The following is a 13,202-nucleotide window of genomic DNA, read 5'->3' as shown; positions in this document are numbered from 1 at the left end:
ATAATAATAATAATAACACAATGGATTATGTTGCACTTGTCTAGTGCACCACAAAGACGCTCTCCAGTGTATAGTAACTAGCCTGCTGACAGATAAAATTGTAATCTGGTCATACTGCCGCAGCCGAAAATGTTTAAACGTCAAGAATAACACTTGCAGCCAGGTGAACAAGGCTGGTTGTTAGAGTCTCTTAAAGATTGACCGCCTTGTCTGCCTGTCTTGTTCTTTTTCCTTTTCATTTCCATCTCTCTCCATCTCTTTCCCTCTTTTCTCATTCTCCTCTCCTTCGTATTGACCTTGTGTTTCTATTTCTGTTCTGTTCCCAGGATGCCATGGTGGTGATCCTGAAGAGCATTGTGCCTGCCAGTCTCTTCAACATCATCGGCTTTGGCTCCACATTCAAAACACTGTTTTCTACCAGTCAGAGCTATGATGAGGTATGAGGAAAGCAGAACATAGTTTCTTTTTTCAGGTCAATATTATTGAACTGCATGTCAGTGATAAAATCTCTATTAGTAAATGCTTAATCTTGCGTGACAGATTTCACAGCTACACGTAGTACAGGTAGGGGTGACAGGTAGCATACTGATTAAGAGCGGCGGGCCAGTATCCCAAAAAATAGCTGGTTCGAAAAATCTGTTGATGTGCCCTTGAGCAAGGCACTTAACCCTAATTACTCCAGTAAGTCGTTCTGGATAAGAGCGTCTGCTATATGACAATAAAGGTCAACTGTAAATGTAGTCGGAGTACGAGTATAATTCACAGACACACTTGTCTGCCTCTGTTAGATGACTAAATGTTATTGTGTGTATTATTATAATAAATGCCGCTATAATATGCTTCCCTCCCTGTCTTTTCTCTGGGCAGCTACAAGTGTCTGTAACAAGAGACTCAAGACTAGTAATATGCTTCTCCCCTGTCACTCCATGATTCAGGAAACAGTAACCATGGCTTGTGAGTACATCAGGAAGATCCGAGCTGACATGGGCGGCACCAACATCCTGGCACCACTTAACTGGATCCTGAGGCAACCCATGCACGTGGGTCATCCACGCATGCTCTTCCTGATCACAGATGGGGCCGTCAGCAACACAGGGAAGGTCATCGAGCTGGTCCGCAGCCATGCCCGCTACACCAGGTTAACACACCATCAACTTACTGAACTTTGTTGTCTCCGTATTCAATATTATGACATTTCCACGTAAAAGATCCCATGAGCACCAACATGTGAAGTTCATAGGAGCATATTAAAGCGGGTGTCAAATGAAAGCTAAGAGTCTATATTTTGGGGAAATTAAGATCCATTTTCCATCTTAAGAAAAGTTTTTGATTTCTGAATAAACATACAGAAAAAGGGGTCTTAGATAACATCTACCAGAAAAAGTCTTAAAAGGTATTAGAAATACTTCAAAACACAATAATGTTTAAGTAGAGACCCCTGCCAACTAATATCAACACAAATGTTTGCCATCTGTAAGTTTAAGAAACATTACCTTGTGCCTTGAAATTCCGTTACCAGAAATCCACATATCTTTAAGATATTTTCTCATTTCTCTCCCTTGTGAGGTGGGAGGATAATGAACGTTCACAGATGTAACAAGTGATGGTAGACATAGTTATATTTAATGCTATCAATCTAGTTTATGAATTATCAAGTGATTAAAACTCGTAATTCCATTGCCAAATTGGTAACTGAATTACCCAAAAATCAGTAACGGAATTACTGCAACTGAATTGGCTACAATGAGAAATCATAATAATACTCACAGGTGGGTCTCCTGATACGGTCCTCCCTTCCACTGGCATACTGTTATGTTCAGCTCATAGTGTCTCCTGCTACTGTCCTCCCTTCCACTGGCATACTGTTATGTTCAGCTCATAGTGTCTCCTGATACGGTCCTCCCTTCCACTGGCATAATGTTATGTTCAGCTCATAGTGTCTCCTGCTACTGTCCTCCCTTCCACTGGCATACTGTTATGTTCAGCTCATAGTGTCTCCTGTTACTGTCCTCCCTTCCACTGGCATACTGTTATGTTCAGCTCATAGTGTCTCCTGCTACTGTCCTCCCTTCCACTGACATACTGTTATGTTCAGCTCATAGTGTCTCCTGTTAGTGGCCTCCCTTCCACTGACAGTTATGTTCAGCTCATAGTGTCTCCTGTTACTGTCCTCCCTTCCACTGACATACTGTTATGTTCAGCTCATAGTGTCTCCTGTTAGTGGCCTCCCTTCCACTGACAGTTATGTTCAGCTCATAGTGTCTCCTGTTACTGTCCTCCCTTCCACTGGCATACTGTTATGTTCAGCTCATAGTGTCTCCTGCTACTGTCCTCCCTTCCACTGGCATACTGTTATGTTCAGCTCATAGTGTCTCCTGTTACTGTCCTCCCTTCCACTGGCATACTGTTATGTTCAGCTCATAGTGTCTCCCTTCCACTGACATACTGTTATGTTCAGCTCATAGTGTCTCCTGTTACTGGCCTCCCTTCCACTGACAGTTATGTTCAGCTCATAGTGTCTCCTGTTACTGTCCTCCCTTCCACTGGCATACTGTTATGTTCAGCTCATAGTGTATCCTGCTACTGTCCTCCCTTCCACTGGCATACTGTTATGTTCAGCTCATAGTGTCTCCTGCTACTGTCCTCCCTTCCACTGGCATACTGTTATGTTCAGCTCATAGTGTCTCCTGTTACTGTCCTCCCTTCCACTGACATACTGTTATGTTCAGCTCATAGTGTCTCCTGTTACTGTCCTCTCTTCCACTGGCATACTGTTATGTTCAGCTCATAGTGTCTCCTGTTACTGTCCTCCCTTCCACTGGCATACTGTTATGTTCAGCTCATAGTGTCTCCTGTTACTGTCCTCCCTTCCACTGGCATACTGTTATCTTCAGCTCATAGTGTCTCCTGTTACTGTCCTCCCTTCCACTGACATACTGTTATGTTCAGCTCATAGTGTCTCCTGCTACTGTCCTCCCTTCCACTGACATACTGTTATGTTCAGCTCATAGTGTCTCTTGCTACTGTCCTCTCTTCCACTGACATACTGTTATGTTCAGCTCATAGTGTCTCCTGCTACTGTCCTCCCTTCCACTGGCATACTGTTATGTTCAGCTCATAGTGTCTCCTGCTACTGTCCTCCCTTCCACTGGCATACTGTTATGTTCAGCTCATAGTGTCTCCTGCTACTGTCCTCCCTTTCACTGGCATACTGTTATGTTCAGCTCATAGTGTCTCCTGCTACTGTCCTCCCTTCCACTGACATACTGTTATGTTCAGCTCATAGTGTCTCCTGCTACTGTCCTCCCTTCCACTGGCATACTGTTATGTTCAGCTCATAGTGTCTCCTGCTACTGTCCTCCCTTCCACTGGCATACTGTTATGTTCAGCTCATAGTGTCTCCTGCTACTGGCCTCCCTTCCACTGGCATACTGTTATGTTCAGCTCATAGTGTCTCCTGTTACTGGCCTCCCTTCCACTGACAGTTATGTTCAGCTCATAGTGTCTCCTGTTACTGTCCTCCCTTCCACTGACATACTGTTATGTTCAGCTCATAGGGTCTCCTGCTACTGTCCTCCCTTCCACTGACATACTGTTATGTTCAGCTCATAGTGTCTCCTGTTACTGTCCTCCCTTCCACTGACATACTGTTATGTTCAGCTCATAGTGTCTCCTGCTACTGTCCTCCCTTCCACTGGCATACTGTTATGTTCAGCTCATAGTGTCTCCTGTTACTGTCCTCCCTTCCACTGACATACTGTTATGTTCAGCTCATAGTGTCTCCTGTTACTGTCCTCCCTTCCACTGACATACTGTTATGTTCAGCTCATAGTGTCTCCTGCTACTGTCCTCCCTTCCACTGGCATACTGTTATGTTCAGCTCATAGTGTCTCCTGTTACTGGCCTCCCTTCCACTGACAGTTATGTTCAGCTCATAGTGTCTCCTGCTACTGTCCTCCCTTCCACTGGCATACTGTTATGTTCAGCTCATAGTGTCTCCTGTTACTGTCCTCCCTTCCACTGACATACTGTTATGTTCAGCTCATAGTGTCTCCTGCTACTGTCCTCCCTTCCACTGGCATACTGTTATGTTCAGCTCATAGTGTCTCCTGTTACTGTCCTCCCTTCCACTGACATACTGTTATGTTCAGCTCATAGTGTCTCCTGTTACTGTCCTCCCTTCCACTGGCATACTGTTATGTTCAGCTCATAGTGTCTCCTGTTACTGTCCTCCCTTCCACTGACATACTGTTATGTTCAGCTCATAGTGTCTCCTGCTACTGTCCTCCCTTCCACTGGCATACTGTTATGTTCAGCTCATAGTGTCTCCTGTTACTGGCCTCCCTTCCACTGACAGTTATGTTCAGCTCATAGTGTCTCCTGCTACTGTCCTCCCTTCCACTGGCATACTGTTATGTTCAGCTCATAGTGTCTCCTGTTACTGGCCTCCCTTCCACTGACAGTTATGTTCAGCTCATAGTGTCTCCTGTTACTGTCCTCCCTTCCACTGGCATACTGTTATGTTCAGCTCATAGTGTCTCCTGCTACTGTCCTCCCTTCCACTGGCATACTGTTATGTTCAGCTCATAGTGTCTCCTGCTACTGTCCTCCCTTCCACTGACATACTGTTATGTTCAGCTCATAGTGTCTCCTGCTACTGTCCTCCCTTCCACTGGCATACTGTTATGTTCAGCTCATAGTGTCTCCTGTTACTGTCCTCCCTTCCACTGACATACTGTTATGTTCAGCTCATAGTGTCTCCTGTTACTGTCCTCCCTTCCACTGACATACTGTTATGTTCAGCTCATAGGGTCTCCTGCTACTGTCCTCCCTTCCACTGACATACTGTTATGTTCAGCTCATAGTGTCTCCTGCTACTGTCCTCCCTTCCACTGGCATACTGTTATGTTCAGCTCATAGTGTCTCCTGTTACTGTCCTCCCTTCCACTGACATACTGTTATGTTCAGCTCATAGTGTCTCCTGTTACTGTCCTCCCTTCCACTGACAGTTATGTTCAGCTCATAGTGTCTCCTGCTACTGTCCTCCCTTCCACTGGCATACTGTTATGTTCAGCTCATAGTGTCTCCTGTTACTGGCCTCTCTTCCACTGACATACTGTTATGTTCAGCTCATAGTGTCTCCTGCTACTGTCCTCCCTTCCACTGGCATACTGTTATGTTCAGCTCATAGTGTCTCCTCCTACTGTCCTCTCTTCCACTGACATACTGTTATGTTCAGCTCATAGTGTCTCTTGCTACTGTCCTCCCTTCCACTGGCATACTGTTATGTTCAGCTCATAGTGTCTCCTGTTACTGTCCTCCCTTCCACTGACAGTTATGTTCAGCTCATAGTGTCTCCTGCTACTGTCCTCCCTTCCACTGGCATACTGTTATGTTCAGCTCATAGTGTCTCCTGCTACTGTCCTCCCTTCCACTGGCATACTGTTATGTTCAGCTCATAGTGTCTCCTGTTACTGGCCTCCCTTCCACTGACAGTTATGTTCAGCTCATAGTGTCTCCTGTTACTGTCCTCCCTTCCACTGACATACTGTTATGTTCAGCTCATAGGGTCTCCTGCTACTGTCCTCCCTTCCACTGACATACTGTTATGTTCAGCTCATAGTGTCTCCTGTTACTGTCCTCCCTTCCACTGACATACTGTTATGTTCAGCTCATAGTGTCTCCTGCTACTGTCCTCCCTTCCACTGGCATACTGTTATGTTCAGCTCATAGTGTCTCCTGTTACTGTCCTCCCTTCCACTGACATACTGTTATGTTCAGCTCATAGTGTCTCCTGCTACTGTCCTCCCTTCCACTGGCATACTGTTATGTTCAGCTCATAGTGTCTCCTGTTACTGTCCTCCCTTCCACTGGCATACTGTTATGTTCAGCTCATAGTGTCTCCTGTTACTGGCCTCCCTTCCACTGACAGTTATGTTCAGCTCATAGTGTCTCCTGTTACTGTCCTCCCTTCCACTGGCATACTGTTATGTTCAGCTCATAGTGTCTCCTGCTACTGTCCTCCCTTCCACTGGCATACTGTTATGTTCAGCTCATAGTGTCTCCTGTTACTGTCCTCCCTTCCACTGACATACTGTTATGTTCAGCTCATAGTGTCTCCTGCTACTGTCCTCCCTTCCACTGACATACTGTTATGTTCAGCTCATAGTGTCTCCTGCTACTGTCCTCTCTTCCACTGGCATACTGTTATGTTCAGCTCATAGTGTCTCCTGTTACTGTCCTCCCTTCCACTGGCATACTGTTATGTTCAGCTCATAGTGTCTCCTGTTACTGTCCTCCCTTCCACTGGCATACTGTTATGTTCAGCTCATAGTGTCTCCTGTTACTGTCCTCCCTTCCACTGACATACTGTTATGTTCAGCTCATAGTGTCTCCTGCTACTGTCCTCCCTTCCACTGACATACTGTTATGTTCAGCTCATAGTGTCTCTTGCTACTGTCCTCTCTTCCACTGACATACTGTTATGTTCAGCTCATAGTGTCTCCTGCTACTGTCCTCCCTTCCACTGGCATACTGTTATGTTCAGCTCATAGTGTCTCTTGCTACTGTCCTCCCTTCCACTGGCATACTGTTATGTTCAGCTCATAGTGTCTCCTGTTACTGCCCTCCCTTCCACTGACAGTTATGTTCAGCTCATAGTGTCTCCTGCTACTGTCCTCCCTTCCACTGGCATACTGTTATGTTCAGCTCATAGTGTCTCCTGCTACTGTCCTCCCTTCCACTGGCATACTGTTATGTTCAGCTCATAGGGTCTCCTGCTACTGTCCTCCCTTCCACTGACATACTGTTATGTTCAGCTCATAGTGTCTCCTGCTACTGTCCTCCCTTCCACTGGCATACTGTTATGTTCAGCTCATAGTGTCTCCTGTTACTGTCCTCCCTTCCACTGACATACTGTTATGTTCAGCTCATAGTGTCTCCTGTTACTGTCCTCCCTTCCACTGACAGTTATGTTCAGCTCATAGTGTCTCCTGCTACTGTCCTCCCTTCCACTGGCATACTGTTATGTTCAGCTCATAGTGTCTCCTGTTACTGGCCTCCCTTCCACTGACAGTTATGTTCAGCTCACTCCTCCTACTGTCCTCTCTTCCACTGACATACTGTTATGTTCAGCTCATAGTGTCTCTTGCTACTGTCCTCCCTTCCACTGGCATACTGTTATGTTCAGCTCATAGTGTCTCCTGTTACTGCCCTCCCTTCCACTGACAGTTATGTTCAGCTCATAGTGTCTCCTGCTACTGTCCTCCCTTCCACTGGCATACTGTTATGTTCAGCTCATAGTGTCTCCTGCTACTGTCCTCCCTTCCACTGGCATACTGTTATGTTCAGCTCATAGGGTCTCCTGCTACTGTCCTCCCTTCCACTGACATACTGTTATGTTCAGCTCATATAGTCTCCTGCTACTGTCCTCCCTTCCACTGGCATACTGTTATGTTCAGCTCATAGTGTCTCCTGTTACTGTCCTCCCTTCCACTGACATACTGTTATGTTCAGCTCATAGTGTCTCCTGTTACTGTCCTCCCTTCCACTGACAGTTATGTTCAGCTCATAGTGTCTCCTGCTACTGTCCTCCCTTCCACTGGCATACTGTTATGTTCAGCTCATAGTGTCTCCTGTTACTGGCCTCCCTTCCACTGACAGTTATGTTCAGCTCATAGTGTCTCCTCCTACTGTCCTCTCTTCCACTGACATACTGTTATGTTCAGCTCATAGTGTCTCTTGCTACTGTCCTCCCTTCCACTGGCATACTGTTATGTTCAGCTCATAGTGTCTCCTGTTACTGCCCTCCCTTCCACTGACAGTTATGTTCAGCTCATAGTGTCTCCTGCTACTGTCCTCCCTTCCACTGGCATACTGTTATGTTCAGCTCATAGTGTCTCCTGCTACTGTCCTCCCTTCCACTGGCATACTGTTATGTTCAGCTCATAGTGTCTCCTGCTACTGTCCTCCCTTCCACTGGCATACTGTTATGTTCAGCTCATAGTGTCTCCTCTTACTGTCCTCCCTTCCACTGGCATACTGTTATGTTCAGCTCATAGTGTCTCCTGCTACTGTCCTTCCTTCCACTGGCATACTGTTATGTTCAGCTCATAGTGTCTCCTGCTACTGTCCTCCCTTCCACTGGCATACTGTTATGTTCAGCTCATAGTGTCTCCTGTTACTGTCCTCCCTTCCACTGACATACTGTTATGTTCAGCTCATAGTGTCTCCTGCTACTGTCCTCCCTTCCACTGACATACTGTTATGTTCAGCTCATAGTGTCTCCTGCTACTGTCCTCCCTTCCACTGGCATACTGTTATGTTCAGCTTATAGTGTCTCCTGTTACTGTCCTCCCTTCCACTGACATACTGTTATGTTCAGCTCATAGTGTCTCCTGTTACTGTCCTCCCTTCCACTGGCATACTGTTATGTTCAGCTCATAGTGTCTCTTGCTACTGTCCTCCCTTCCACTGGCATACTGTTATGTTCAGCTCATAGTGTCTCTGCTACTGTCCTCCCTTCCACTGGCATACTGTTATGTTCAGCTCATAGTGTCTCCTGTTACTGTCCTCCCTTCCACTGGCATACTGTTATGTTCAGCTCATAGTGTCTCCTGCTACTGTCCTCCCTTCCACTGGCATACTGTTATGTTCAGCTCATAGTCTCCTGTTACTGTCCTCCCTTCTACTGACTGTTATGTTCAGCTCATAGTGTCTCCTGCTACTGTCCTCCCTTCCACTGGCATACTGTTATGTTCAGCTCATAGTGTCTCCTGCTACTGTCCTCCCTTCCACTGGCATACTGTTATGTTCAGCTCATAGTGTCTCCTGTTACTGTCCTCCCTTCCACTGGCATACTGTTATGTTCAGCTCATAGTGTCTCCTGCTACTGTCCTCCCTTCCACTGGCATACTGTTATGTTCAGCTCATAGTGTCTCCTGCTACTGTCCTCCCTTCCACTGGCATACTGTTATGTTCAGCTCATAGTGTCTCTTGCTACTGTCCTCCCTTCCACTGACATACTGTTATGTTCAGCTCATAGTGTCTCCTCCTACTGTCCTCCCTTCCACTGGCATACTGTTATGTTCAGCTCATAGTGTCTCCTCCTACTGTCCTCCCTTCCACTGGCATACTGTTATGTTCAGCTCATAGTGTCTCCTCCTACTGTCCTCCCTTCCACTGACATACTGTTATGTTCAGCTCATAGTGTCTCCTCCTACTGTCCTCCCTTCCACTGGCATACTGTTATGTTCAGCTCATAGTGTCTCCTCCTACTGTCCTCCCTTCCACTGACATACTGTTATGTTCAGCTCATAGTGTCTCCTCCTACTGTCCTCCCTTCCACTGGCATACTGTTATGTTCAGCTCATAGTGTCTCCTCCTACTGTCCTCCCTTCCACTGGCATACTGTTATGTTCAGCTCATAGTGTCTCTTGCTACTGTCCTCCCTTCCACTGGCATACTGTTATGTTCAGCTCATAGTGTCTCCTGTTACTGTCCTCCCTTCCACTGGCATACTGTTATGTTCAGCTCATAGTGTCTCCTGTTACTGTCCTCCCTTCCACTGGCATACTGTTATGTTCAGCTCATAGTGTCTCCTGTTACTGTCCTCCCTTCCACTGACATACTGTTATGTTCAGCTCATAGTGTCTCCTGCTACTGTCCTCCCTTCCACTGACATACTGTTATGTTCAGCTCATAGTGTCTCTGCTACTGTCCTCTCTTCCACTGACATACTGTTATGTTCAGCTCATAGTGTCTCCTGCTACTGTCCTCCCTTCCACTGGCATACTGTTATGTTCAGCTCATAGTGTCTCCTGTTACTGGCCTCCCTTCCACTGACAGTTATGTTCAGCTCATAGTGTCTCCTGCTACTGTCCTCCCTTCCACTGACATACTGTTATGTTCAGCTCATAGTGTCTCCTGTTACTGTCCTCTCTTCCACTGGCATACTGTTATGTTCAGCTCATAGTGTCTCCTCCTACTGTCCTCCCTTCCACTGGCATACTGTTATGTTCAGCTCATAGTGTCTCTTGCTACTGTCCTCCCTTCCACTGGCATACTGTTATGTTCAGCTCATAGTGTCTCCTGTTACTGTCCTCCCTTCCACTGACATACTGTTATGTTCAGCTCATAGTGTCTCCTGTTACTGTCCTCCCTTCCACTGGCATACTGTTATGTTCAGCTCATAGTGTCTCCTGCTACTGTCCTCCCTTCCACTGACATACTGTTATGTTCAGCTCATAGTGTCTCCTGTTACTGTCCTCCTTCCACTGACATACTGTTATGTTCAGCTCATAGTGTCTCCTGCTACTGTCCTCCATTCCACTGGCATACTGTTATGTTCAGCTCATAGTGTCTCCTCCTACTGTCCTCCCTTCCACTGGCATACTGTTATGTTCAGCTCATAGTGTCTCCTCCTACTGTCCTCCCTTCCACTGGCATACTGTTATGTTCAGCTCATAGTGTCTCTTGCTACTGTCCTCCCTTCCACTGGCATACTGTTATGTTCAGCTCATAGTGTCTCCTGTTACTGTCCTCCCTTCCACTGACATACTGTTATGTTCAGCTCATAGTGTCTCCTGCTACTGTCCTCCCTTCCACTGACATACTGTTATGTTCAGCTCATAGTGTCTCTTGCTACTGTCCTCTCTTCCACTGGCATACTGTTATGTTCAGCTCATAGTGTCTCCTGCTACTGTCCTCCCTTCCACTGGCATACTGTTATGTTCAGCTCATAGTGTCTCCTGTTACTGTCCTCCCTTCCACTGGCATACTGTTATGTTCAGCTCATAGTGTCTCCTGTACTGTCCTCTCTTCCACTGACATACTGTTATGTTCAGCTCATAGTGTCTCCTGCTACTGTCCTCCCTTCCACTGGCATACTGTTATGTTCAGCTCATAGTGTCTCCTGTTACTGGCCTCCCTTCCACTGACAGTTATGTTCAGCTCATAGTGTCTCCTGCTACTGTCCTCCCTTCCACTGACATACTGTTATGTTCAGCTCATAGTGTCTCCTGTTACTGTCCTCTCTTCCACTGGCATACTGTTATGTTCAGCTCATAGTGTCTCCTCCTACTGTCCTCGCTTCCACTGGCATACTGTTATGTTCAGCTCATAGTGTCTCCTCCTACTGTCCTCTCTTCCACTGACATACTGTTATGTTCAGCTCATAGTGTCTCTTGCTACTGTCCTCCCTTCCACTGGCATACTGTTATGTTCAGCTCATAGTGTCTCCTGTTACTGCCCTCCCTTCCACTGACAGTTATGTTCAGCTCATAGTGTCTCCTGCTACTGTCCTCCCTTCCACTGGCATACTGTTATGTTCAGCTCATAGTGTCTCCTGCTACTGTCCTCCCTTCCACTGGCATACTGTTATGTTCAGCTCATAGGGTCTCCTGCTACTGTCCTCCCTTCCACTGACATACTGTTATGTTCAGCTCATATAGTCTCCTGCTACTGTCCTCCCTTCCACTGGCATACTGTTATGTTCAGCTCATAGTGTCTCCTGTTACTGTCCTCCCTTCCACTGACATACTGTTATGTTCAGCTCATAGTGTCTCCTGTTACTGTCCTCCCTTCCACTGACAGTTATGTTCAGCTCATAGTGTCTCCTGCTACTGTCCTCCCTTCCACTGGCATACTGTTATGTTCAGCTCATAGTGTCTCCTGTTACTGGCCTCCTTCCACTGACAGTTATGTTCAGCTCATAGTGTCTCCTCCTACTGTCCTCTCTTCCACTGACATACTGTTATGTTCAGCTCATAGTGTCTCTTGCTACTGTCCTCCCTTCCACTGGCATACTGTTATGTTCAGCTCATAGTGTCTCCTGTTACTGCCCTCCCTTCCACTGACAGTTATGTTCAGCTCATAGTGTCTCCTGCTACTGTCCTCCCTTCCACTGGCATACTGTTATGTTCAGCTCATAGTGTCTCCTGCTACTGTCCTCCCTTCCACTGGCATACTGTTATGTTCAGCTCATAGTGTCTCCTGCTACTGTCCTCCCTTCCACTGGCATACTGTTATGTTCAGCTCATAGTGTCTCCTCTTACTGTCCTCCCTTCCACTGGCATACTGTTATGTTCAGCTCATAGTGTCTCCTGCTACTGTCCTTCCTTCCACTGGCATACTGTTATGTTCAGCTCATAGTGTCTCCTGCTACTGTCCTCCCTTCCACTGGCATACTGTTATGTTCAGCTCATAGTGTCTCCTGTTACTGTCCTCCCTTCCACTGACATACTGTTATGTTCAGCTCATAGTGTCTCCTGCTACTGTCCTCCCTTCCACTGACATACTGTTATGTTCAGCTCATAGTGTCTCCTGCTACTGTCCTCCCTTCCACTGGCATACTGTTATGTTCAGCTTATAGTGTCTCCTGTTACTGTCCTCCCTTCCACTGACATACTGTTATGTTCAGCTCATAGTGTCTCCTGTTACTGTCCTCCCTTCCACTGGCATACTGTTATGTTCAGCTCATAGTGTCTCTTGCTACTGTCCTCCCTTCCACTGGCATACTGTTATGTTCAGCTCATAGTGTATCTTGCTACTGTCCTCCCTTCCACTGGCATACTGTTATGTTCAGCTCATAGTGTCTCCTGTTACTGTCCTCCCTTCCACTGGCATACTGTTATGTTCAGCTCATAGTGTCTCCTGCTACTGTCCTCCCTTCCACTGGCATACTGTTATGTTCAGCTCATAGTCTCCTGTTACTGTCCTCCCTTCTACTGACTGTTATGTTCAGCTCATAGTGTCTCCTGCTACTGTCCTCCTTCCACTGGCATACTGTTATGTTCAGCTCATAGTGTCTCCTGCTACTGTCCTCCCTTCCACTGGCATACTGTTATGTTCAGCTCATAGTGTCTCCTGTTACTGTCCTCCCTTCCACTGGCATACTGTTATGTTCAGCTCATAGTGTCTCCTGCTACTGTCCTCCCTTCCACTGGCATACTGTTATGTTCAGCTCATAGTGTCTCCTGCTACTGTCCTCCCTTCCACTGGCATACTGTTATGTTCAGCTCATAGTGTCTCTTGCTACTGTCCTCCCTTCCACTGACATACTGTTATGTTCAGCTCATAGTGTCTCCTCCTACTGTCCTCCCTTCCACTGGCATACTGTTATGTTCAGCTCATAGTGTCTCCTCCTACTGTCCTCCCTTCCACTGGCATACTGTTATGTTCAGCTCATAGTGTCTCCTCCTACT

The 13,202-nt window shown here is 46.6% G+C and overlaps 1 protein-coding gene across 4 annotated transcripts in view; it reads left to right on the top strand.

Annotated features, from left to right (window-relative positions):
• Positions 1-13,202, top strand: part of LOC115132425 (von Willebrand factor A domain-containing protein 5B1-like) — a 94,082-nt gene that overhangs the window by 26,910 nt on the left and 53,970 nt on the right. For all 4 annotated transcript variants that reach the window (XM_029665058.2, XM_029665059.2, XM_029665057.2 and 1 more), the window contains 2 exons: positions 327-437; positions 936-1,138. In XM_029665058.2, coding sequence (XP_029520918.1) covers positions 327-437; positions 936-1,138 — 314 coding nt within the window. The remainder of the gene's footprint in view (positions 1-326; positions 438-935; positions 1,139-13,202) is intronic.

This window comes from Oncorhynchus nerka, linkage group LG7 (genome assembly GCF_034236695.1).
Source record: "Oncorhynchus nerka isolate Pitt River linkage group LG7, Oner_Uvic_2.0, whole genome shotgun sequence".
Classification (NCBI taxonomy): Eukaryota; Metazoa; Chordata; class Actinopteri; order Salmoniformes; family Salmonidae; genus Oncorhynchus; species Oncorhynchus nerka.
Note: the sequence above shows the minus strand (reverse complement) of the source record. Positions and strands in the feature narration are given on the sequence as shown.